The sequence below is a fragment of the Centroberyx affinis genome, unplaced genomic scaffold, assembly GCF_046629955.1.
Source record: "Centroberyx affinis isolate AG114_WGS23_722 - 3 ecotype Tasmania unplaced genomic scaffold, CSIRO-AGI_Caff_v1 ptg004473l_1, whole genome shotgun sequence".
Classification (NCBI taxonomy): Eukaryota; Metazoa; Chordata; class Actinopteri; order Beryciformes; family Berycidae; genus Centroberyx; species Centroberyx affinis.
In genome coordinates this window covers 345-28,282 of record NW_027282132.1, presented here as the reverse complement: position 1 = coordinate 28,282, position 27,938 = coordinate 345, and the positions used below count along the sequence as shown (strand labels likewise).

Below are 27,938 nucleotides of genomic sequence, written 5' to 3'. Positions count from 1 at the left end.
GAATTTTACTCCAGGAATTACTTAAATATTCTAGAGAGAAGACCATGGAGGCTCTACTACTGTCTCTGCTTGGACTGCGGATGGTGATGGGAATGGGGTGTGTATGCCATGGACTGGTAAAATGGACTGGGCTGTATTTAATGGAATTTTTAGACAGTATACAGGGGAGAGAGAGACAGGGAAGATGGGAAAGAGAGAAGGGAGATGAGATGCGACAAAGGTCATGAGCTGGTTTCAGACCCACAATGTTATGAGTATGTGGTACAGTATACACTAGACTGCTGAGCCAACAGGATGCCCCTTGAAGTGGAATCAGTGAAAAAGTGGTACTGGTGCATCTCCTAATACTACCCGGGATTTCTTTTCAAGTGATGGGAATTGAGTGTGACCTACATGCACTGGTGTGTTCAAAGTACTTCAGGGGGGGCAAGGAATAAGATTATTCTAGTTCTTTATTTCATGCTAATATGCTATTATTCTTATATTCAATTATAGAAAAATGTTCTTATTTTCTATGTGAGCAGAATATTTATGCATAACAGTGGATTAACAGTGAAAAGGCTTTCCTATGTGAGAATCACAACAGTAGATAGTTATTTCTATTATTTTTTCTATTATTTTAATGCAACTTGTGAACATGGTGTATGAAGATATTACCAATACTGTTTCTTTTATTAAATACGTTTTATTTAGTTGTATCCTGTTTTACAATATACAGCTACTATGTGTGACGTACTATTGTGCTAACTGCTGCTAAATAGGTTTTTGTTAAATTTGATTTTAATTTGTTGTTGAGTCTATATTTTTGTATTCTTTATTATGGCAGTTGTTTTCCTGCTATGTGTCTTGAGCGTCTTCATGCAAGTACCTTGGTGCATTGCAATAAACTTGTACTTGAAGCAATATAGAGGAACTTACATTTATTTTGTTGAATCCTGCTTCAGACACTGGTGTGAACACACTGTGGAGGAGAGAGTGGAACGGGTCCTGTCCCCCCGTCTGCAGCTTGAAGTGAGCTGTTCTGAGGTGTACCAGTATAACACCCAGGGCTGGAGGCTGGATGTGGACAGGATGCGCGCCAAGCATGGGGGGGATGATGGCATCGCACTCTACTACAAGCAACAGGGTCCCAAGGCATCCTGCTTCTTGTACAAGTAAGTGATCAGTTGATCAACTGTTCATCTGTTTCAAAAAGAAAATCTCTGAAGGGAGAAATCACAATCTCACTAGTACTTAGTTCACCCAATGTTGAAGTTTATGTTGACCTAGCCATGTCCTACTGGCTGATTGATAAGAGGTATAACTGTAAGAAGTATAGCTTGTTTTCCTTTATTCATTATGACATTTTGTAGTACACGGACTACACTTAAGACAGTGGACTGAAAACACACTTTGTAGATAAGAAAGTAAGTTCATGAAAGTCTGGACAGTATAATGGAATTGATGTTTCTAGCTCCAAATATGGACTCTGAACTGAATGTATTTGCAGGTGTTTATTCCTTGTTCAATATGATGAGTATGAGTAGTTGAACTGTAGTTTAACTTTTAACATCTTTGATTAACCTCAGTGACTGGCTGACTTTCTTCGCTCATGCACGAGGCACGCACACAAACTTGGTTTCTAACATGTCATTGTCATGATCGTTACTCATCCATCCATCCATCCATTTTCTTGCCACTTATCCGGGTTGCGGTTGCAGGGGCAATGGGGCAAGCAGAGCAGCCCAAGCGTACTTTTCCCCAGCAACTTCATCCATTTCCTCCTGGGGGAGCTCAAGGGGCTCCCAGGCCAGCTGGGTGATGGAGCCCCTCCAAAGGCAGGCACCCAGAGGTCAGCCTTACCAGATGCCCGAACCACCTCAGCTGGCTCCTCTCAATGTGGAGGAGCAGTGACTTGACTCTGACGTCCTCCAGAGGGGAAGGCAGGACCGCTCAGGTTGTTCTCAGTAGGGGAAAATTGCTGACTGCGACTGGGGATGTTGGATGGGACACTTTGAGGAATTCTAGGAGGGTCTGAGCCCATCTACTTGGCAGAGGTCTCTGGGCTAGTTACAAAGCTCTACAGTGGCAAGGATCCACGGGTGGATGAGATCCGTCCTGAAATGCTGAAGGCTCTGCATATTGTTGAGTGCTGTGGTTGAGATGTCTCTTGAATATTGGGGGATCACACTGCTCAGCCTCCCCCGGAAATCCTATGCCAAACTGCTGGAAAAGAGGCTCTAGCTGTTGGTCGAGCCTCAGATTCAGGAGGAACAATGCGGATTTAGTTCTAGTTGTGGAACAGTGGACCAGCGTTTTACCCTTTCACAGATAATCGAGGGGTCATGGGAGTTTGCTAATCCTGTCTCCTGTCTATGTGGTGGATTTGGAAAAGGCCTAGGGCCGTGTTCCTGAGGTATCCTGTGGAAGGTGCTCTGGGAATATGGAGTGCTGGGGCTGCTGCTGCAGACCATTCAGTTCTTATACACAGAGTGAGAGCTGTCTTTGCATTCTTGGCATTAAGTCAAGCTTGTGAATCAGAAATGCAGAATTATATTTTCCCTCTTCACACTCCATAAGTCCTGTAGGCTCTTCCAGCACATGTTCTTTTCTTATGTCTGATGCACTCATTATTTTTTACAGGTTCCATGGAAATGCCTAAACTAAATTAAATTAAAACTAAGCAATGGCAAAAGCTGAGTTTAATTCACTTTTATATCTATTCGTCAAATATTTATTCAGTATTCAGAATATCAGTAGGGTTAGGTCAGCACTTGGTTGCAGATCAAGGTTGGGCTAAACCCCCCAGTGGCCTGTATTTGATATAGCTTAGCAAGGGGAATTGTGGGGAAGGTGGTGGGCAAAAACACAAGCAAACAGAAGTGTAGTGGTGCATAGTTGTTGACATATCCAAACAGGGATTGTGATCACTGGATGGTTGTAGATTGGATGTGACTAATTCTTCTGCTGGGATTTGAAAATAGGCTTGAAGAGCCTAAATGTAAATTTTAATGTGCACCGTAGGGTAGCATGTGTGAGTGTCTCCTCCTGAACTTCAGTAATAAATGTCATTCAACACCAACTTTGGTTGGTATAATAAAGGAAACATAGCTTGTGTGTTAAGGAAGGAATGACCCTTTACTGTGACTAGTTTTACAATATATAAATACAATGTGTTTTCACCTGATTTGTCTGTCTACCTCAGACCCCCAGAGATGGAGAGCCAGAAGGTGAATAAGACAGTGAGGGGGTGCTGTGAGGGCTGGGGAGGACCTCGCTGCTCACAGGGTAAGGACAAGGAACCAACAAGTAACAGGTTCATTAGAACAACCCCTTTTGCTCACCCCATCCCTCTGTCCTCTCCCTCCCAGGTGTGGGTGTACGTGGCCAGTGTTACTCTACATGGAGTTGTGAGGAGTTCCCTGGAGTCCATAACTCCTCCCTGATGCCTATGGAGCAATGCTGCAGCAGCCTTTGGGGTCTAAGCTGGAGGAACGCCTCCGACCAGACCTGCTTGTCTTGTACCTACACTCTCCTGCCTGGTCAGAGAACAAATGCACATATATGTACACACACATACACACACGTTTTGTAAGTAAAAGTAAAATTAACTATTTTACATGATTTCAAATTAATTATAAATAAATTAATACATTTTAGTCCACTGGGGAAAAAGTTTTGTATTTGCATTTCAATTAACCAAAGAATGACATATTAGCATTGTTAGTATTCCTCATTTAAAGCAATGTGTCCACGCCACAGGCTATGCTAGCTTGCAGGTAGTTCTAGCGATTTGTTTGTATATGGACAATAATAGACAATATAGTGGAAGGACAAATGTAAAACCTTTTCCCATAATGTGATGAAGAGCGATGTCTTGGTAACCATTTCAGGAGTTTTATCTTACCTCTTACACTCCACAACCATATAAAGACTTTGCATTCTCCGGAGAGTTTGCCTGAGCCCAAAACATTCAAAGTAGGTGGTCTATGCTGAGTACTTGGCTTTTAGTGCTGGACTTCATATTGTTGTGGGACTTTCCACAGAAATGGCTTAAATGATACAAAGGGTAGTGTTTGCCAAGATTGAGAAGTCATTTTAAGAACAGGCTTGACACAGAGAACTGGTTGTTTAGACTGTTAAATTAGAGTCTCTCTTCCTTTCTCTTCCCTCCGGAGTCACAGTTGTCCCTTTTCGTGCATGGGGGTGTCTGTAGCTGCTACCTGCATGCATTTATGGGGGAAATGTGAACATGAGCTTGTTTATTGAAGAAGTTCCATGATTTCATTACATATGAGAAGATCCCCATGAGGGCTTTGAATGACACACATTATCACTCCCTCCTCTTGTCTCCAGACTCCCAGTCATCCCCTCTGGTCCGTGGGGGTCTGCTGGGCAGCATCAGGGACCCCCAGGGCTCAGCCACTTGCATGACCTGGGGTGGGACCCACTACCGCACTTTTGACAGGAAGCACTTCCACTTCCAGGGCAGCTGCACTTACCTGCTGGCCTCATCTACTGATGGAACCTGGGCTGTCTACATCAGTACGGTCTGCGATGGAAGAGGAGACTGCAGTAAGGTATTATGCGCGCCATATTGCTGTACTTCTCTAGAGCTAAGAAGCTAACCCTAACCCTAACCCTAGTGTTAGTTAATCTGAAATTACAGTAGCAGCATTGTAAATATAGCTTCCAATTAAAGCAAGTATGGCCAATGGCTTTGCATACGATCTGTTACTGTGCAACAGGCACAAGTTGGCAGCAAAGCAGGAATATCTGTTAATAACTTGTTTTTTTTCTGTGTGTATATACAGTATGTCTACATGCATATGTGTATTTATGTAAATGGTCCTCCCCTTTCAGGCTCTGAGGATGATGCTGGGTCTAGACCTGGTTTCAGTTCACCACAGGAACTTAACGCTGAACAACCTCCCTGTCCCACATGGAGAACCACTCTTCCAAAATGGTACTTACTGATAGCTGCCAGTAAACCTCTCACTTAGTTTCATTTTGAGTGTGGTATTTTTCTTAACCTGGCAAGGTTGTCAACAACCTCCCTGTCCACATGGAGAGCCACGCTTCCAAAATGGAAACTTACCGTCAGCTGTCATTAAATCTCTAATTTAGTTTCATTTTGAGGGTGATATTTTTCTTAAATTGGCAACATTGTCAGGCTTCAAGGATAATGGATAAGACCCTCCAGATGCTCTTGTTACTTCATGCTTGCATCCAATTCTCCTTGTTTACGATTATGAAACACAGGCATCTGAGTGTTGCACATTTGTAGTTCACTGAAACGTGCACTCAGATCATAGTTTTTAACCTTAATTTAACCAAGTAGTCCAATTAGAATGAAAAATAAATTATTTTATAAAAAAACAGTTTCTAAGTAATTGGTTATTTAGATTTGAGTCTTTGCCTTTAGTGGAACCATCATGAGTCACATTTTCTCCAAACTGTTAATTGACCCTAAAAAACTCAAGTCCAGCGGACTTTTGCTACAGTTTATCACTTTATCACTTTATCTAGGAGTGAGTGTCCATTGGCTGGGGGACTTTGTGTTTGTGGAGAGCGGCCTGGGGGTGAGGGTGAAGTTTGACCTGGGCAACACAGTCTACCTGACAGTGACCGCCGAACACCTGGCTGCCACCAGGGGGCTCTGTGGAGTCTACAACAATAACGCAGATGGTGAGGGAAGCACACACATGCATGCTCACACATGCACACAGACACACACACACACACACACACACACACACACACACACACACACACACACACATGCACACACGCACACATAGTCACCATATAGTCTCCTATTGTTTCTTTCATTCTTGGACAAGGACTATTGTATTCATGACTGTGCTGTGCACATCTGCACAAACCTTTGCTATGCAGCATTAAACTGTTTGTTTCTTGGCTCCATAGATGATTTCACCACAATGAGTGGAACTGTGTCCCAGTATGCTGCCAGCTTTGGCAATTCATGGAGGGTTCCTGACCAGCAGAATGAGGTACTGCGCTGAATGTATTGAATGAGCAGTTCTTTTCTTTTGCAACATATTATTGTATATAACCACTATTATATACTATATACTTAATGTTTGCGCCCTCGCTAGTCGCAGTGCCAATGGTGTTGCAGTAATAGGTGGAACATATTACAAGTCTAGTATGTGATTGGACACTGATGATGAAAATTCAGCTGCAACCAACAAACAAGGAACCCAGGCAAATGTGGTCAACATCGGCTGAATTGACTGAAGATGAATTGATTTCCAGCAGCTAGTTTTACCAGTTGTCTGTGCTGTGAATGCACTGTTAGAGTTCTGCTGTATTTCACTCTAATGGCAGATGACATTTACAGTACATGATGCATCCTGGGTAATTGAGTCTGTCCATCTTCTGTGTCCCTCAGGGCTGCAGCGATGCGGCTGAGCTCGGTCACAGCTGTGATGTGTCAGGAGATGTCAGCCTACGTAGGCAGGCAGAGTCTGTGTGTCACCGACTACTGGAAAGCCCCTTCACGCATTGCCACCTCCGGGTCAGACATTTGATACACATCATATTCAAATGACATTACCAATGTTTTCCACCTCTTTTATATTCGCTGCAATTTATTCTTTTACTTTCACTTGATGTCACCCCCTACCACCCCCATCCCCCAACCCACGAGTAGGTATTTGGATTAATTCAGTTGATGACTCAAAATCGTGTAAATGAAAGTATCCCACAATGCACTGCCCTAACCACTAATCAGTGGCTGTGGTTATAGTTTGGCCAGCACCAAAATAGTGTATAATGTTAGATATAATATCTTAGTACAGGAAGCTATACTTAAATAGAGTATGTAGCCTTTCCTTGACAACTGCACTGTTACAGTATATGAGCACACACAACATAATGAGGTGCTTTTGGAAAGCCATGCTCGCTGTAGGCTGTAAATCAAAAGCTGCTAAAAGTAAATCATTTACCAGGTCTCCATTCTTAGTGCATCTCTCTTTAAGAGCAATGCCTTGTAATGACTGCAAGGACAAGACTAAGCAACAGCTGAACTTCAGTGGCAGAATTAAGATACTAGCTCTTTTATTTATTTATTTATTTATTTATTTATTTATTTATTTATTTATTCAAGCTCTATTAGCATTTCCTATATATCCTTTTCAACTCCCTCAGGCATTATCACACACTGGAATGAATGAATGAATGGCATCATAAAATTCTGGTTAATAAGTTATGATTTCACATATGGCTGTATCTGTATAGTCCACGTCTATCTAGCTTTACTTGTGACCCATTACTGGTGGTGTGATGTACTCCTGAACCCTTTCTGTCTCAACTGTGTATCCTTAAATCACCCCATACATACTGAGCAATACTGTCTACCTGTTTAATTGATAGACAGTTGTCAATGACTTTCACTGACTTTCTTCTGTTGGATAGACATCATTTTTGTAGTATTTGCAAATAATTATTGCCATTTGTTTTGATCTGCTTGGAGTAACTGCAAAAAATATTGATCCACAAGTTATTTAGTTTAGGATTGATCTTAAAAATCATTTTTTCTTAAAATGTGAACAAATCTGCCTAATTTCACTTATTATTATTATTTCAATACAAATCAACCTTTTTCAAGAACTTGCTTGACCCAAATGACATAATCTTAATACTAGTGAAGTGATTTGCCTTCTTTCACTTGTTTCAAGAGAATTCTCAAAACAGGTGAGACTGCATTGGAACCAAATGGAACTGACTCACCCTATTGACCAATTTTTTTAATGTTACGATTGATATGTTGCAGTATACCAGATGGGTGGGGTGTATTACATTAGGATTGTGTTGAGACGAGATTGTTTTAACTTTGTTGCACTGATTATATGCTATCCTATTATTTTTGAAAGCTATTTGAGCCAGGTTTGCTGTTGAATCCTTAAAAAGTGGTAAGTTTCTTATCTGTTTCTGTTGTTCAGGTGGACCCGGCAGCCTACATAGACACCTGTCTATACCTGTACTGTAGCTTGGGTTCCAAAGAGAGGGAGGGGGCAGTGTGTGACACCTTGGCCAGCTACACCCGAGAGTGTGCCCAGCAACACATCATAATAATCTGGAGGACAGCCACCCTCTGTGGTAAATAAAAGTCACCTTTTGGCATCCTGGTGGCTCAGTGGTTGAAGGGCTTTGAACCTGTGATGTTGTGGTTCAGAATCAGGCTCATAACCTTGGTCACATGTCATCCCGCTCTCTTCCTCTGTAAAAAAGCAGTCTGTAATCTCTTTCACACACAACTAACAACAACATAAACAACACTTCCCCTAAATAAAAAGACCTTTCAAGCCCTAAGTTGCCGGTTTAAGTAGTAGTTACTTGCCTTTTCCTGCAACACTTTATGTGACATAATCATATATACTCTGTCTTATGCTGTGTTCACATTGTGGCCCTAAAAAAACAAAAACAGGAGTCAGTCAAGAACAACACTACATTGCCTTCTTGATGCAATGTGATTTTGATAAACAAGAAGTTCAACCTTTCAATCCACATTGATACAATAAAAATCAGTCCATTGAATAGTAGTCTGTTATTGTTCATTTTCAATATGTTGTTTCATTTCAAAATGTCAAATGATATTTTCCAGTAATATTAAACATGATCCCCACTGTAAATGAATTGGAACCGCCAATCCAAACCAAAATTAGGCATCATTCCGTCTTTTTCTCCTAGACTCCAAAATGGTCAGTCAGAAGAAGAAAACTCTTGATTGTTCACTACTTAATTTTGGTTGGAAGAGGAAACAAGAAGAGCAGGTGCACACACAGTTAGAGGTACATCCATTTTGGTTTGTTTTCACCACCCAGTAGAAGATAAAATGGGAAAATTCAACTTTTGTCAAGTTCTGTCTGTAGTTGTGGTTGCCAGTATTGAGGGAGTTTACCATCAATCTCCTATTGAAAACAATTTACCGCCTACCGTATACTGCCACAATGCAAGTCTTTCTTCCTCTCACTGACTCTGTTTCATTAATTTTCATCATATCTCTCCTGTCTCACCAACTTCTCCCTTTCTCTCCCCCTCTCCTCCCCAGGTCGCGTCTGTCCCAGAGGTCAGGTATTTTCGGACTGTGTGTCCTCCTGTCCCTCCAGCTGTACATCTCCCCAAATCCCCGGGCCTGCTGCAGCCTTGGGCCAGTGCAGGGAGGAGTGTGTGGGCGGCTGTGAGTGTCCACCAGGCCTCTACCTTCACCAGGGACTCTGTCTGAAAAGGGATGATTGTCCTTGTTTCCATCGCAGACACACCTACCAGTCAGGGGACACGATACAGCAGAGGTGCAACACCTGGTGAGTGGGTAGTGTGTGTGCACACGTGAGAAAGAGTGTGTAATGTTTTTACATCACGTCCCCTTCCTTCCTGCCTCTCCCCTCTCTCTCCCTCTGTGTCCTTCTCTCTGTCTACCCCTCTCTCCCATTTCCTTCTGTCTCTCTCTGACTCTCCATCCTTCCAATGCTTTTTCACCCCCCCAGTGTGTGCAGAGCAGGCCAGTGGCAGTGTACCGGGGAGAGGTGCGCTGCCCAGTGCAGCCTAATGGGGGCACTACAGGTCACCACCTTTGACAGGAAGAGGTATTCACTGCAGGGAGGAGACTGTCCCTTCACTGCTGTGGAGGTGAGACATAAAGATACACACACACATATATACAGACAAAGACAGATTCTATTGACATAAGTGTAATCTAAATGTATGGGTTTTTTTCAATGCAGCAGCCATTGTTGTGTGCATTGCGAGTTGTGAGATGTTTTTTCAATGCGTGTGTTTAGTTGAGAGTGTGTGTGTGTGTGTGTGTGTGTATGCATGTGTATATGCTTGCTTGTACGTGCATATTTGCTTGTGTGTGTGACACCCCATTTGCCCCTGTGCATACATGTTATGTGTGTGTTCAGGACTTTGTTGACAGGAAGCTGGTGGTCAGTGTGCGCTGTGGGGAGTGTATGACAGGTGGAGGAGGAGGAAGAGGAGGAGGAGGTTTAGGTTGTCTAAAGGAGATGTCAGTCACAGCGCTCCGCACCACAGTCACCATCACTGACACTGGTGAGTGGTAGACTCTGGCCATCTGTAATTGCAGGGTACAGGTGATTTGAGGGTGATGCTACAGTCTCTATACACGCCTGCATTACAAAGGTATTCATCCATTTTATAGTCTGACAGTAGGGACATGAGTGAACATGACTAACATCAAGACACGATAGCAAGAGTATAAAATATGTTTTTGTTCTCTAACAGTTTAAGTATACGTGGTTTGGTTGGTATGGTATGTAGTTTGGTATGTCGATACCCTTTAATCCAATCCATTCGTTTTTCCTTTGGTTTTTTTGCCCTCTCCCTTTCACCATCACTGTGTTATATAAACAAAGAGAAGACAGGAATTAAAGCAATACCTTGACAATTAAAATTTTAGGTTTTTCTTTTGTTTTCTCTTTCTAGGACTTTCGTGTGAAAAAGCATTTAAGTTAATAAATTAAGCAAAAAGCAGCTTGCCAGCATTGCTCACATAAGTAGTGGAAAAATGTCCATTCCACTGTATGAATCCTATATTTTGATGCTTTTTACTAACTTTTGACTGCTTCAATTTGATCTTGTTACTCCCAGGCACAGTGACACTGAACGGCCAGAGGGAGGTGTTGCCTGTGGTGACGGGGGACCTGGTTGTGCGTAGGGCCTCCTCCTCCTTCCTCCTCGTCCAGACGTTTGGGGCCCAGCTGCTCTGGCACCTAGATGGACCCTTGGCCTTCATCACCTTGCAACCTGGCTTCACAAGCAAGGTGACCCTCACACTTCATATGGTCCTTTCACTTGCACCATTGTGGTACAGGGGATGTGCTCGTGCCCATTGACTCTCCATTGAACCAACCAGATTTTAGCAAACAGGGATGTACTTGCACCATTTTGACTCCCCAATTATGCTGAACCGAATTTAACTAGAGGGGATGCAAAATGGCCACAAATGGAAACTCTAAGATCAAACGAAAGCAAGTAGTGATAATTGCTGATATGACAGTCACAACAGAAATTTTACCAACATTTCAACTAGCAATGCTGAAATGGAATTTAGTGTGTGCAATTGTTCCTGTCTTGTGGTTCGTTTTTCTGGAGCACTGCATCATATTTGTGTGTGTACATCCTGTATTCAAGGTGCGCGGTCTGTGTGGTACGTTGACGTGGAACCAGCATGATGACTTCACCACCCCAGAAGGAGACGTGGAGAACAGCGTGTCGTCCTTTGCTGCCAAGTTCACTACAGAGCGCTGTCTTCTGCCTCACGGAGCCCCGCCTGACCCCTGCACCACATACACCCAGCGGAGACACTATGCAGACAGCGTGTGCTCCGTCATACACAGCTCCATCTTCCAGGTTGGTGTGTGTGTGGGATGGGTTCATGTATGCTCTAATATTCAATAGCCTGGGCAATGTACTTATGCTACACTATACTCCTTATACTATTACTATCTTAGGAGTCGTCTCTCTGTCTCTCTCTCTCACTCACACACACACTCTCATACTCTCCTTTTCCTCCTCTCTCCTCCATCTCTCTGTTTTTTTTAGGCATGTCACGATGTGGTGGAGAGGGAACCCTACCTGCGTCTATGTCTGTCTGAGGTTTGCGGCTGTGCCCCGCAGAAGGCCTGCCACTGCACCGTCCTCACCGCCTACGCCCGACACTGTGCCCAAGAGGGCGTGGCCATCCACTGGCGCAACCACACCCTTTGCCGTAAGTAGGGAGGCTATTGGCTTACTGGTGTATTAGGATGAAAATTCGTGGTTACCATGGTAACAGCTACTCTACCTGGAGGTTGCATTGAGGTGCAGCAATTGCTTGGGTGGACTACAGATCGGTCAACTCCTGTTCGTTTGTTCTCAGACACCATTGATCGGATTATGATTAGCCAACGGGGGTAGGGGTGACATATTTGTTACTGATTGGCTGTAAGGGGGGCATGTTTACTGCTCTCTTGTTTATTAGTTAAATGAGATTAGATTAGATTAGATGAAGCTTTAATGATCCCTGTGGGAAAATGATGTCGCCTCACAGATAATGGGGTGGGTGAGGGGGGTTTCAGTGCTTTTTGATGTCTCAAAATTGACCTTGTCACTCTCAGGAGCAGTGAAACAAGATTACCCAGTTATAGTTATACATATCCCTAGGCATTAAGAGTCTAGCCTTACATCTAATGGTGTTTGTGTGTTGTTAGTTGTTTGAACAGTATTGGCAACAGTAGACTTGCATGTTAAAGAAGCCTAAGAGTTACAGAAGATTGCTTGAACTAAGCTGATCCCAGGTGTGGTATGTAAAGTAATGTATGTAAGTGTGAAATAGGTCATTCCTGAGATTTTTTAATTTATTCAGCCATCTGTCTCTGTGTACATTTTTTGTTTTTACTTTTACGAAAACTAGCATAATGATTTTCACACATCCTCTCCTCCCCTCTCCTCTTTCCCCAGCGGTCCAGTGTTCGGGGGGTCAGGTGTACCAGGAGTGTGGCCGCACATGTGGGGGTTCCTGTTCAGACCTGCGGCAGGGCTGGAGCTGCGATGATGGTGGTGGTGGTGGTGAAGGGGGAATTAGGAGTTGTGTCCCAGGTTGCCAGTGCCCTCCAGGACTAGTACAGGACCACCAGGGCCAGTGTGTGCCCATCACTATGTGCTCCTGTGTGCAAGGAGACAAGACGTACCAGCCTGGTGCTATTGTTCAGAGCAACTGCAACACCTGGTATGTGCTGATGTAACAAACTTATCCTTTCAGATATTTGTCTTGGTATGCAACTCAGAATTTATTAGTTAATACATTTAGAAGACCTTTGGATCACCTTGATGAGTCTGACCACTAGTTAATGTGTCTTGGCGTGATCAGAGAATAAAAGTCACACTGAAAGGACAAGTGTAATCAAAGCATAATTGAAACCTTGATGCTTCCTAAATGTTATTTGGTACTTCATCTGGTTCTTGATGGCAGAATTTCACTCAACTTAACACTGAAATATTTCACAACTTAAAGCGACAATTTAGCATCACTGCAGAGAGGTAGTACTTTCCAAACTAGGGACAGCAGACATGCTTAATCTGTAGACGGGAAGACAAAGAGATGGTAGAGATAACTACAAGCCCTCATGACCCAGTTGTGTAGATAATATTTTTATAGCACATCATAAAACAGCCCTTACTCCTTTATGGCAGCAACTGAGTGCTGCTTTTATCATGTGGAGGTGTTGATAAAGAATCAGAGTCAGCAAGTTTTCTCGTTTGTCAGAAGAACACAGCTTTGATGTAGCTACAATATAACGTTGCCACAGTTTCTTAAACTGTTGGTCCCGTTGACTCTTATTCTCTGATCACACCAAGACACATTAATTAATCTACTTAGTTTAGGTCCCATGCTGACAAAAGTCTATAAATCCCTGGAATAGAGAGTTTTGTTTAGCTATGGTCTGCTAATCACTAACATTTATTTCCCAAGAAAGAAACCTCTAGAAACCTGTGACTTGTTTGTTACCTTTATATTATATCCTGTTTATCACAACCTGTTTACCATACACTACTGATGAGTTTGGTTCATAAACAGAGTTTTGGCCTTGTTACAGAGTTAATAGAGAGCTGGGGTTTCCAAATACCATGAGAAACCTGCTCTGTTTGTTTCAAGACCTTACATGTTTTTTTTCTTCCTGTGAGAGTGTGTGAGGTCACTATCAAACCTCAGTGATGGGTTCAAGTGCATGTGATGTCTTAGTACCAACGTAGTCATTATATATGTGACACCTTTTAGGCCTACTTTATGTTTCATGTACCACTCCTGGTCTGTTGTAATTAGATAGGTAAAAGATCATTTGTTAATCATTAGTGGTTGGATTGCTCATTCAGTACTGGCAAAACATTTGCGATGCTGTTTTTCCAGATAAACTTCAGCTGTTGCACTAGCTTCACAAAATCTTACCTTGGCTTTGAGTGTAATGTTTGTTCATTTGAATGATTTATTATTTAGTTTCTCCCCAGTGAGTCCCTGGTGGTGTAAGAGCTCTGATGAAATCACTCTATGTTCCTGCTCCCTCGTGCCACAGGATAGGTTGATTTCATTGCATCTTTTCACCACATGACAGCGGTGATCATTTCTCTCTGGGCCTGTGTCGGTTGGTTACAGCTTTGACTGAGTCACAGCAGGGTAGCAGTAATAGTAGAAGGTCGATTCAATGTGTGTGTGTGTGTGTCTCTGTGTTGTTTTTGTATGTGTGTGTGTGTGTGTGCGAGCTGTACTTGTGACTTTGATTCAACTCCTCATTGGCACAGGGTTGTAACTGCTGAGATCTAACTGTACCGAATTGACCATTGACCCGATTAATTGCCGTGTGGAAATCTGACATTTGGATTAGATAATTACATTGATATGAAATATGACGTACATCCATTCACCTTGACTGACACAGTGCACAAGGGTTTGTCTTTCATCCCAGTAGAGTGCTTTTACCCTCTTTTACCCTTTTAATCTCTTAGCACATTTTGTTGCTGCCTCATTAAGTTTTACAGCTTATTTTTAGAGTATAATAATAATAAAGTGATACTTTATTGATCCCTAGATCCCTATTCTCTTTTCGCTTGCCATTCTCTAAACGGAGGTCGCCTGGTCAGCAGCAGCCCTGGAGCTGGTAGGGATTCAGTGTTTTGCTCAAGGACACTTCAGCAGGGCAGATGCTTGCTGACATGGGGCTTGAACTGAGATCATCCAGTTGCAGGATGGTCTCTGTAACCACTAGGCCATCCTGCCGCCACCCGTCTGCTCATTCCTCCAGTTTGCGATATTTATTGGTTCAGGATTCTTTGTTGTAGAATATGATGGTCAATAAATGGAGAGAGGAGTGTGTAACTCATTTTACCATTATATGCTCCTATAGTCGCTGGGTTTGAGAGCAGATTTGCGCACATTTCAAAGCAGTGGCTTTTGGCTGTATCAGTGAGTTTTACACCTGTCTGAATGCTTTTTTGTGACCAGTCAGTCACCTCTACAGTCATAAAGATAAACACACAAACACACTTCTTTCTCTTCCAGTATCACCTAGCCCTCTTATCATCCCTCCTTATCGCTTTATCTCTGTCTTTCGTTTTTTTCCCCATTATTTTCTGTTCTCTCACTCAGTTCTTTCATCTTCCAGGCGAAGTGTCATTCCCTCATTTTCGGTCATTACCTCTCTTTCATCACTTTGCCCACTTTGCTGCCTTTGTTCACATTTCCAAAATCCCCTTAACATCTACCCTCCCTCTTTTCACATATTACTCTATCATTCTGTCCCTCTCTCCACCACTCTTCCTCTGAGTGACTGTATGGAGTATAAAGAAAATAGCATATAATGAAACAAACTAAATATTGTAATTCTGCTCCTCCTCCTCTTCCCTTCACAGCGTGTGTGAGCAGGGGCTGTTAAACTGCACAGAGGAACGCTGTGAGGAGGTGAACCAGTGTCCCGGCTCCCTGGTCTACTCCCCTCGCTCCTGCCTCCTCACCTGCTCCAGTCTGGACCCCCCTGGCCAGCAGCAGTGGCCAGTCACCCCCCAGTCGGGCTGCCGAGAGCCCCTGTCCGGCTGCGTCTGTCCCCAGGGCACCGTGCTACTGGTGGGTGAAAGCCCAAGATCAGTTTATTAAATACACCTTTTTTGGGATATGAAGTGATGAGATTATAGACTCCAAAATCATCCATGTGTCCCTGGTAGATCATTTGCTCCGGTTCTTATGTATAATGAAAATATTTTAACAGATAAGACACTATATATCCTTTTAAAAATCTTAAATCTATGTTTAAGTGATTCAGTAGCCCAGCATTTCAGTGTCTCAAAACAGTTAACACATATGCAAACATAGATGAATGAGACCCAGTGTCATGATCACACAGGGCAGAGTATTGTGCTCCAGGTGAGTCTTGCATCTCCATTCTCCATTCCATCCAGCCTAACTCTACATTATGTCCTCCCCGGGTTACACCAGGGTGACCGCTGTGTTCTGCCAGAGGAGTGCCCATGTCACCATAATGGTCGACTCTACTACAGCAACGACACCATCACTAAAGACTGCAACACATGGTAATGGGCGGGGTTAGCCTATTACACCACATGCCACTGTCTAATACTAGGTTTAGAATAGGTTTTATAGGTTTAGAATTAATTAGCCCAGTTGTACCTAATTCATTCAAACTCTGTGACTGTACTGTTTCTTCAAGTACTCCATATTTATTTATATATGTATTTATTTAAATGTTACTAATAAGTACTAAACAATTCTATTTTTTCACTCACTTATTTTCATTGTATGGGTCTTCCCACTTTCCCTCCATCTCCTTTTTTTTGCCTCCCTATCTCTCTCTGTCTCCCTCTCTTTCACTGTCCCTCACCCCCCCCTTCATGCAGCGTGTGTAAGGAGCGTCGCTGGCACTGCGGTCAGTCCGCCTGCGCCGGCGTGTGCGTGGCGACGGGCGACCCGCACTACGTGACGTTCGACGGCCGCTGCTACTCCTTCCTGGGCGACTGCCAGTACGTGCTGGCGAGGGAGTCCGGCGGCCTGTTCAGCGTCACGGCGGAGAACGTGCCCTGCGGCAGCACCGGGGTCACCTGCACCAAGTCGGTCACCCTCAGCCTGGGGAATACCGTCATACACCTGCTGAGAGGTAGGAGGGGAGGGTGGTGGGGAAGGGGGAAGCAGAGGGTGGATGAGAGGGAAGGGACAGAGGGAAGGAGGTGAAAGATATAGGGAGGAAAGGGAAGATGAGGGAATAGACAGAGGGATGGAGGGTAAGAGAGTCACAGGGTAAGAGAGTAGGGAGGAAGACGCAACAGTTAAGTGTCCTTTGGTGCTGTAGTTCAATGAGTTGAGTGTGGCATTAAAGCTGTCAGGATCAGGGGTTCAATCCCCACCAGGGCAAACTGTGCTAAAAATGTTTGCACCCACAGTACTATAAGGCACTTTGGATAAATCATTCACCAAATGCCATATGTCTGGGAAAGGGGGTTTAAATTGCCTGAACTAACGTGTCCTCTACTCTAACATTTAGGTAAAGCAGTGACAGTGAACGGGATGCCAGTCACTCTACCCAAGTCCTACAGTGGCAGTGGTCTTACTTTGGAAAGAGTCGGCCTGTTTGTCTCCCTCTCCTCTCAACTGGGAGTCACTCTGCTGTGGGATGGGGGTAGGACACACTCACACACAACTTATGCAATCTTAAATAACCTTCCATTCAACCCTTTCAAGCTAGCAGGGCTGGTTCTCTGTGTGTCAGTTGTCTCCCCTCTCCTCTACTATCCCAGCCAGGTGTAAACGTGGGCACCAATGTACATTTACTCATGAAATTAATGATGAAAATGCTTACTGACAATTTTTTTTCAACTGACTATTATAAGTGGGAATTCTGTACAATTACAATGTTAGAAGTAATTTTATTTCATTCTATTATTTACAAAAAAATGACAGAGACAATATGAAAAAAATCCTTGAAAATCCTTGAAAAAATAGTTTGTTAAAAGAAAACCGAGAAAGCTCATAGTTTGCATTATCCAATCACAGGTATGCATTTGCTATGGTGCAGACTAGCAAACGAAGATCCAAACAGTTTGTGAGTAATGGAGTGAGTAATGGACTAAATTTAATCAATATAACATGAAAGATGCCATGATCTATAGATTTTATGGTTTGATAAATATTTGTTAAAATAATGTATCTTTTGTGTTTATTTAAATAACTATTCTTAATATGAATAGCCATTTATAAAATTTGCTATGAAATTATCATATGTCATTATGACCAAACTCTCCAAGCCCAGCCTGATGTCTGCCGGTGTTTAAATGACTTTGCAGGAGAGGCCACTGTCTCACATGAGGAACAGAAAATCATAGAGCAGCAAGAGAGGGTTAAAAAGAAATAAAAGTGACAGGAGCGCTGGCATCATGCCTCCTCTAAAAGCTAAGTCTGTTTTTCAGAAGAGAAAAGAAAGCAAAGAGAAGAAAAAGAAATAGCCCTGGGATAGGTTGTGATGGTGCTCAGACTTCCAGTTGGCTCCCCTGACTAAGACTATTACTAAATTAAACTATTAAAATCTCCCCCGAGTCCTCATTCCAGTTTGCTGCTTCCAGTGATTGAAATGAGTTGCAGAAGACTCTTAAATTAGGCAGCCTCTTCTCTCTCTCTCTTTGTATTTACAGTCACACATGCAGCCATTTCTCAGCAAAATGACACTAACTTCTCCATCGGTGCTGCCATATGTTTTATCACGTTGTAAATTGGTTTTGTGGTTGGTGATTTTATTTGTTCTGCTGTTTGCTGCTACCACGTCTTTATCTGTGACCGCCCAGCTTAATGCCTGTGCTACTTAACAGTCTCTTTCAACATTACTGTTTTTATTATGTTTTCTTTTGCCTTCTGCGTCCTGCTAGCCTTATTGTCTCTGTCTCTGGCTCTCTTGTCTTTTTCCCCATCAAGAATCCTTTTGCCTCTTGCCAGCCCATCAATATAAATTGCTGTTGTCATGTGAAAACCTCCAACTCCAACTTTGGTGATTTTCATGTTTTCACTTCAACTGAAGGATTATATTCACATCTATGGGTTGAGAAAATTCTACAGCCTCTCGGGCTTATGAAACCTTAGTTCTTAGTCCCTGACATCCTTGGAGATACAAGTTTTTCACCCGACAGTGATAAAAAAAATTTTGCTTAATTGACCACACTGGTTAAATAAAGATACAATTTTATGTTGGTAAAATTGACACTCACCCAAGATTAACAACACAAGGGATAGTTACACCAGATCTTGCGTATAGGTAATCATAACTCTATTAGGTGAACAAACAAAGCAGCGGTGATATTGTCATTTCACTTGTTTCCAGGTATGCGTGTGTATGTGCGTCTGGCGGCCCACCTGCGGGGTCGGGTGGGGGGGCTGTGCGGCAACTTTGACGGGGACACCGAGAACGACTTCACCACACGGCAGGGCATCGTGGAGTCTACAGCCGAGCTGTTTGGAAACTCCTGGAAGGTCAGCCCCTCCTGCCCCGACGTGGCCGACCAGGACCTCCGAGACCCCTGCACTGTGAGTGGAATACATGCGCACGCACACACACGCACACACACACACACACACTCAGACACTCACTCAAACATGCACAAACAACTAAGATTGCCTTACTTGGACACTGTTGAAAATCCAGTTTTGATCCAAATTAACTATTTTGTGGTGCAAGCATTGTGATTGTTTTCTAAGACTTATTTGCGTCACTCTCTCTCTGTCCCTCTCTCTCACAAATGCAGACACACATACTAATTAACTTCTCTATGCCTTTCCCAGCTGAATGCCCACAGAGTGACGTGGGCCAGGAAAAGATGTGCAGTCCTGACTCAGGAACTCTTCTCCCTCTGCCACCATGAGGTGCCCTTCCAGCAGTATTATGACTGGTGTGTCTTTGATGCCTGTGGGTGAGTGAATCAACCCAATCTAAGCTGGGCATCTCTTAAGACATGTATATATATATATATTTACCTAATCTATCTACTCGGTCTCAGTGGGTAGTAAAACATCTGTTTCTGACAGGGCTTCTTCCCCCATTAACTGATTGTTAGGGACATTTTTCAGCTCCTCAAGGGCACTTTACAAAGTGTTGTTCCTGCACTATGCAGAAAAGACAAACATATGCATATGAGCATTTGGACTGTCCACTGATGTAACATCTGTCTAATGACACATCTGTGATGGGAGTGCGCTCTTGGCTGGAAAGGGTCTGCAGAAACAAATACATTTGCTTTCACTTTATGTGGAAGTCCCCAGTGGGATAATATCCCGTAAGTCATGACTTTTTTCTGTGTGTGTTTATATTCATGTGTATGCCTACGTGTGTGTAACAGACCAGATTTGAATTCAGGACTCTCATGTGGCAAGCGGCATTTAGCAAACCTTCCTGGACAATGAGGATGATAAGATTTAGAAAAACAATGAGAGGGGAACGACTTCTAATGCAGAAACAAAATTGTTTATTAAAGTTAACAGTTGCATAAATAGAAATACAAGATAAAGATACTTTTGGGCTTTACTGTTGTGGTGTTTGTTTGTTTGTTTGTGTGTGTGTGTGTGTGTGTGTGTGTTGTAGCTGTGACTCAGGCGGGGACTGTGAGTGTCTCTGTACGGCCATTGCTGCCTATGCTGAGGAGTGTAACCGACGGGGGGTCTACATTCGCTGGAGGTCCCAGGAGCTCTGTCGTATGTCGAACATGTCCACACACACACACACACACACACACAGGACTCTCAATGATTTAATGAACTTGAGCAGATCATTGCTATAAACCTGGTTTATCCAATTTTACTTGTTACCTTTGAGCAGCTTTACTCCACTCTTACTGTCTTACTATCTGTCTGTGCCTGTAACTTTTCTCTTCTTCTCTCTCTTTCTTTCTTTCTCTCTCTCTTTCCCTCGTTCCTTAAAGCCCTGCAGTGTGAGAATGGTCTGGTGTATGAGGCCTGTGGTCCAGCCTGCTCTCCCTCCTGTCCCAGTGCAGAGCAGCAGAGTCCCGACTCCCAGTGTGGCGCCCTCTCCTGTGTGGAGGGCTGCTTCTGCCCTGCTGGCACCGTCCGACACGGTAAGACAGATTTAACAAACTCATTTCATGCTAGCTAGGGTGACATTACGCTTTCGTGGAACATTTTCATATTTAAGTGTGTATACTTCTGTAGTTCATGAATAGCCAGTCACCACTATTCATGACTTATTTCATTCACAATACTTTTCATAACATTGTTGTGCATTCTTGTGACGTAATATCTAATGGCCAAAGTAGGATTCCAAAACAAAAGAACCCTGAGGATGCATCGAATGGCGACTTTGCCAACAAGACCTAACAGGAAGCTCCAAGATTCATTGTGGGAATGTTGCATCACAACGTTGCAGGCTGAAACAGCTGGGAAAATGAACAGCTATATGTCTTTATTGATCACTTGAGGACTAGTGGCGTGCAGGTTTTTGTTCCTCTCTGGCTGTTAATAAACCACTGCCGGTCTCAGATACCAGGGGGGACCAAAAGTTTGCAGGACACCGGCCTTCGAGGACCGGAATTGAGGACCCCTGATCTAGAGGAATGGTTGTCAAGGTGGGGTACTTGAGGGCAAGTCAGGTTAATAGCAGAAGAATAAATGTACATTACTATTCCAAATGCTGTGCATACATTATTCATTACTAGAGGTTCAGCATTTTTGTGACTCCAAAATATAGAGGATCCAGTCTGTACAAGTGGGATAATTTTGTCAACCAAGGACTTCAGTTACCTACCGTCCTTTAGCAAGTACTATAGTTGAGTTATTTTGTGCTAATAATCTTTGTAAGAATAGTTGTATCTTTTGTGAATGGTGGCCGTCTCATTTTGGACTGACACTTTTCAAGTTGAAAAGGATAATTTCACCATTATTTTGTTTACTAATTAGCACAATAAGATCATAATCTGTACTGAGAAAGGCTTTCCAGTATCCCCTGCTCTTTAATCTGAAACAAAGATTCTCCTCACCACCTCGATATTATTTTACCCTGACTGACAGGTCTCACTGTGTCAGTGTGAGTCCTCATCCTTTCTTACCATTTCACATTATATTCCATACATAATTTTCCCCTTTCTGTAGGTGACAGCTGTGTAGCTCCCTCTCAGTGTCCGTGTGAATGGGAGGGCTCCATGTTTCCACCTGGAACCAGTGTCACTCAACACTGCCAGAACTGGTCAGCAAGCTAAATTTAAAGTACATTACACTTTTTGTTCAAAAATGATCAAGGCCATATGCTTATCAATAAAAGTAAGGATAACATAGAATAAGGAATGAAAGTGAAGGGCGTTAATGCAGTGTCTGTGTCGTGTATGTGTTTGTGGGTGTAATTGCATATCTGTGTGTGTGGTCTTGCGCTTGGCCTGAAAGGATCTGTTAAGTATAGCCCAATTACAAAATACCCACCCATGAGTTAGGGTTAGGGTAAGGTGAAAAAGGTTATCTTACTGTTTAAGGGTAGACATTTGGTGGCTAGGATTAAAATTTGGGTTAGGGAATGAGTGTAGGTCAATGGGATGCTTCATCACAAGTATAGTAATCCAAACTTGTATGAGTATGTGTGGGTGCATGGGTGGTCTTGTATGTCTATCTTTGTGAGGCCCAAAAATTCCTCTCAAGTAGAGTCTAATTACAAAATACCCACTCGTGAATTAATTATAGCTGGTTGGGTTTAGGGTTGGGTGGCGACAGTTACAGTAGAGTTATGAGTGGACATGATTGACTACCATTAAAATGTGGTTCAATGAATGCAGGTCGGTTATATTTCTCCTCACTGTGTGTGTGTCCAGTTCCTGTGAGGAAGGTGTGTGGCGGTGTGAGGGCCTGGCTTGCCCTTCTCCCTCCCCTTCCTGTCAGGAGTCAGAGTTTCGCTGTGCGGGGGGGCGCTGCGTCCCGTCCCAGTGGGTGTGTGACAACGAGGACGACTGTGGCGATGGTTCAGACGAGATCTGCCCATCCACCTGCTCTCCAGATCAGTTCCGCTGTACCAGCAGACAAAGGTGATTTCACCCTCACTTCAGTACAGATTCTGATTGTGGAGATGCCGTATAGAATGTGAGAAGAGGAGCTAGGGGGTGAAGATTCCTAATTAAATTAAATTATGATTAATTTAAAGTTCTCAATTATAAATTTTTTACTTAAGTTGGTACTCACAGACATGAATTGAAGAAAATTATATTCTCAAGTGCTCTAAGTTTTATAGTGCTAAATCCTTTGTCAATGAATAGATTGACTATCAGAAGCATTTTTTTAAGTTTTTTGAAAGAGATTTGACTTTTTTACATTTGAAAGTGTCACTTTCAATTCAGTGCTAGAATAAAATTCCTAAACTGATTAAAGTGAATTGACCCCGACCCTGCAGTGGACCCTGTTTGAACCTGGCCCTGCGCTGTGATGGCCACCCGGACTGTGCTGACCAATCGGATGAGGAGTTCTGTGGGCCTGCCACCCCGATGCCTCTGTGCCCCCCGGGGGAGTTTCAGTGTGCCAATGGAAAGTGTCTGCCAGCCAACCGTGTATGTGACGGACGGCTGGACTGTGGCTTTGCTGATGGGTCCGATGAGCAAGGTACTCTTTCATCAAACTCTATCGAGCAAGATACTCTATCAGCAAACTCTGGCAAACTAGTAACGAGTATTAAATCTTACAGTTTTCTGATGGTTAGTGTATTGTTGTAATTTTTCCAACTGTTTTCTCCAACTCTTGTTTTCTTCATCAGTAAGGGTCAACAGACTATGATGTGTATGGTTGACATGTAAATATACATAAATTACTTTTACTTTTTACTTTTCTGTGGATTGTCTACTTCTGTCACCCCAGACTGCGGCGTGGTGTGTGGCGAAGGCGAGTTCCTGTGTGCTGGAGGACGCTGCATTCTCTACCTCCACCGATGTGATGGACATGACGACTGTGGGGACCTTAGCGATGAGAGGGGGTGTGTTTGGGTTGAGTCACGTTTTGGGGAAGTAAACAGTTCAGTGGGCTGGCATGGGCAAAATGCTTTATAGACTTTGTCTAGACCTTTAGACAATTTAGACACCTTCTGTGATTGAGATCATATTTGACACAGTTTAAATTGTCCTGATGTGAATTGTCCCCACCTATATTTCACTGCAAGCAGGTTAAATCAATTTCTGAGAATTGTTTTGAAATACTATTCAACCCAGGTCTGTTCAGGAGGAATTGATTGTACTTTCTTTTTGCTCCCTGTACCCATCCAGTGAATGATGGATTTCCACCGTATGATGGAATCATTATCTAATCCCCTTTTTAATGGTTTCTAGATGTGTGTGTGCTCCAGGGGAGTTTCAGTGCCCCGGGGATCAGTGTGTCCCTGCGGACAGAGTGTGTAACGGACACAGAGACTGTCCCTCTGGAACAGATGAAGCTGTCTGTCCAAGTAAAGGTACAAATAATGATACACCATGTTTTATTATTCAAGCCCTACTAATATGAGAACTAGAAGGGCACTCGGAGAGCACAGACCTCCGCCAAGGTTCGTGCTATTATTGCTTGTTCGTGAGTCGGATCCGGATCCGCTCCAAAATTTAATGGGTTCTTCCTTGGCCCATGCTACACCCTTCCACGAAGTTTCATGAAAATCTGTAGTAGTTTTTCCGAAATCCTGCTAACAGACAAACAAACAAACAGACAAACAAACAAACGACACCGAAAACATAACCTCCTTGGCGGAGGTAAATATCAACTAAGTACAGTTTTGCACTAACCCATCCCATTTTTTGGGATTGGGATGTATGTAGGGAAGGAAGTTTTGGATATGAAAAATGTATATCGGGTGTTTTCTTTTGTATGTGTATGTTTTTGTGTAATGTTTGCAAAAGTAGTGATGTGACATATGAGCAGTATAACACATGGGCTATTTTTGGCCTCAAGAGGAGTTTCCTCAGCATAACTATTATTATCCACTACGATTAAAATCACTTAATTCATGCAAAGGATGTGCTGTATATGAAGGAAAGGAGACATGATAAAGAGAAGTTTTTAAACTTGGAGGTAAGAAATTGATTATCAATGTTAGGAAGATGTTCCTAGTATATTATATACTAGGAACACCTTCCTAACATTGATAATCAATGTATATTAGTTGGTCAAATGTAGTTTAATGTCCTCCTCTTTGTGGCAGTGACCTGTGCTCCTGGCCAGTTTGCCTGTAGTGATGGTACTTGTGTGACCATGACTAAGCTGTGTGATGGAACAGAAGACTGTCCAGACGGAGAGGACGAGAACAGGACCACTTGCCTCACTGTTACCATGGCAACGTCACCCACACCCCACACCCCAACGGTGCCCACTTCAGGTAATAGCAGTCATGATTTAGATGAGATTATAGAGAACGCTCTTGTTGAACCCTGTCCAAGACCAAGTGGGGAAGGATAATTTTTTCATTATTCTGTTTTCCACTGGTTTCTAAACCACCACTTTAACTAAACCCCTCACTAATTCCCACTTTTTTGATGGAATTCAAAGCAGTGACTCTAACCATACAGCCAATTCAACCATTCATAGACTTGGCAGTCCTGCCAGTCTAACGTTCTCAGTGTCTTGAATAGAGAACAGTTAGGGGTCCACTTTAGTGCAGTGAAGTAGTTTGGTGGCAGAAAGTTTGCACCCCAGATCTGGGGCCCTCTCCTCTCCTCTCCTCTCCTCTCCATTTGATAAGATGAAACTTTCTCCAATGTTGCCCCCAAACTTAGTCCAATTTCCCCATTATTTTTCTAATACCCCCTTTCTCTCCAGCTTGTAGGCCCTATGAGTTTTCCTGTGCCAGTGGTGGGCAGTGTGTGCCCCGGGCCTGGCATTGTGATGGGGAGACAGACTGTATGGATGGTAGTGATGAGCAGCAGTGTCCTGCAGCCCCCTGTGGCCCCGGCCAGGTGTCCTGCCTCAGTGGGGACCAGTGTGTGGACTATCAGCAGCTCTGTGACGGGACCCCACACTGCAGGGACGCCTCGGACGAGAGCATAGACAACTGTGGTAAGGTGCTTTTACTTAGATGCCCCTATTTTAGGCAGTTGTGTTTTCTTCAGTGCTGTTCATATCTTTAATTTTAAATACCATTGGGTTTTTATGTCAATTTCATATTCATTGGTTTTTATATATACGTTCATCCTCCAGGACCTTCAGTGTTCATTCTTTGTTTTAATTCATCGTAAAGGCACCTTGAATTGCATTCATTGTAGGAATCATGCTGATGCTGATGTGAATACAGTTTTATTGATTAATCGATTGAACATCTGTAGGATAGTACTGAAAGTACTAGTAAAGTTTAATGACGGCAAAAAATGAGTAGTGTATGGATCTTGAGCATTGGAGGGAATCAGACTTTATGTCAAACTTTATATTTTTCTGAGAGGCTTTGTCTGAAGACTTACTGATGGACACTAACTATCTCAATCTATTAGGCTCTACTCGGATACCTCCCTGCCCAGGCAGCTTCGCATGTGACAACCGCACCTGTGTGAACATGTCGCAAGTGTGTAACGGCATCGCAGACTGTCCACGGGGCGACGATGAGCTGGTGTGTGGTGAGTTCACACTAGAAAAGAAACTAGAAAGTAAGAATGGAAGCAAGGACGGAAAGAAGCAGGGGAAGGATAGAGAATGGAAGGACCAAACAAAGAAAATGAGAGATTGGGTAAAAGAGATAAGGAGGGAGGAAAGATGGAGCGGAGGAGGAAAGGAAGCAAGAAAGGAAGGAAGCTTTGAAGGGGGACAGAAGGATAAAGGAAGTGTTCTACCCAGGCTGCCATATTCACTCATTTGAAGGTGATGGATCTTTTGTTATTTCTTGTATATTTGATTATATGTTTCTAATGTTGTTCTGTCTTTGTGTTGCTCCATCTCCAGATAAGACTGTCTCACCAGTGCCCCCTGGCAGTAGGAACACCACTGTCACCTGTCCTGAATTCACCTGCATGGATGGATCCTGTGTCCCCTTCAACATGGTAGGTGCTGGGGTTTTTCATATGATAAACAAGGAAGAAATAATATCCACAATTAGCAAGTTAAACTTCATATTTTTCTTCTGTTAAATCTGAGGATATTGACTGGGTACCTGCAGAGGCCAGGAAGGTCTGGAAATGTATAAATTAATTTGATAATTTCCAGATCTTGAAAAGTTTGGGATTTGGTCAAAAAGCCTGGAAAAGTGTTGAAAAAATACTGTTGTTCTGCTCTAATAAATATAACTCCACATTTTGAACGGTTACAGCCCCACTGTCATTTCCACCCTCTATCCATTACCTCCCTAGGTGTGTAACGGTGTGGCAGACTGCCCAGACTCCTCATTAGCACCACTAGGGGGCCCTACAGATGAGCAGGGCTGCAGGAGCTGGGGCCCGTGGGGTCCCTGGAGCCCCTGCAGCGCCTCCTGTGGGACGGGCTCCATGAGCCGGCAGAGATACTGCCCTCCAGGGGACCCACTGCGCCACTGTCAGGGCCAGGACGTCCAGAGGCAGCAGTGCTTCAACACCACCTGCCCTGGTAAGGAAGCAGACACAGCAACAATAGAGAGCTGTATTTCAGAATGGTTTCAATGATTTTGTGTGAGAGTCCCTGTGACAATATGTTTCATAATTCTTGGTCAAACCACCTTAAATAGACCTATTTGTTATGATCATGTCCTGATGCGAAAGTGGAAGAGTGGACAATATTGTCATAGAATGTCACAGGAGCACGGAAGCCCAAAAGTAGATGTATAAGGCAGGAATAGTCTCATGTTTTACCTATTTACTATGAAAAATATTGATCAGATTGTTGAAAACGCTGTGTGTGCATGTTCTGGACCATTCTATCTCTGTCTGTTGTGATGAGCTATTCCTGCAAGAGCCGAGATAGGGGAAGAGATAAAGACAGTATTGATGATGATTTTATTATGCTTTGCCTCTCAGTTTCGTGAAAAGCAAGATTGTACTTAATCTTGGTGATCATCATTGTAATTATCATGTTGCGGTCAGCAACATGATACACCCATTGTACACAATATTTGTGCAGTAAATCCTAGGCTCTTACTGTTGTAATTTGTAAATGCTTTGTTTTGAAGGCTCAACCTCTCAACCGACCCCAGTGAAGTAGCTGCTATTCTTCTATTCTGCTATTCTTACTCTCTTGCTTATTCACAGCAGTCTCAAATTCTGAGGAATCTTAAAATCCAATGTTTTTTTTGCTAACAAAATGTGATGACTCTCTCCTTCTCCCCCAGTGGACGGCCAGTGGCTGCCATGGGTGAGCTGGTCCAACTGTTCCAGTGGTTGTGGCGGTGTGGAGGTCAGACACAGAGGCTGCATTCCTCCTCGCTATGGAGGCAGAGACTGTTCCCAGCTCCCTGGACAATCCAACCTGGCCATGGAAATCA

The 27,938-nt window shown here is 43.3% G+C and overlaps 1 protein-coding gene across 1 annotated transcript; it reads left to right on the top strand.

The window, feature by feature from the left end:
• Positions 1–44: 44 nt before the first annotated feature.
• Positions 45–27,938, top strand: LOC139665161 (SCO-spondin-like; the record flags this gene model as incomplete). The annotated part of the gene is made up of 34 exons (XM_071544142.1): positions 45–97; positions 945–1,154; positions 3,185–3,267; positions 3,351–3,521; positions 4,336–4,559; positions 4,843–4,945; positions 5,509–5,667; positions 5,908–5,993; positions 6,395–6,520; positions 7,947–8,103; positions 9,056–9,308; positions 9,492–9,633; positions 9,909–10,056; positions 10,615–10,787; positions 11,158–11,376; positions 11,569–11,734; positions 12,466–12,733; positions 15,409–15,619; positions 15,989–16,083; positions 16,408–16,664; positions 17,049–17,183; positions 18,873–19,075; positions 19,331–19,458; positions 20,127–20,236; positions 20,464–20,616; positions 21,647–21,740; positions 22,354–22,563; positions 22,926–23,131; positions 23,384–23,498; positions 23,848–23,969; positions 25,322–25,558; positions 26,432–26,529; positions 26,836–27,067; positions 27,786–27,938. Coding segments are annotated over exons 1-34 (5,500 nt in total), but the record flags the coding sequence as incomplete, so codon positions are not given.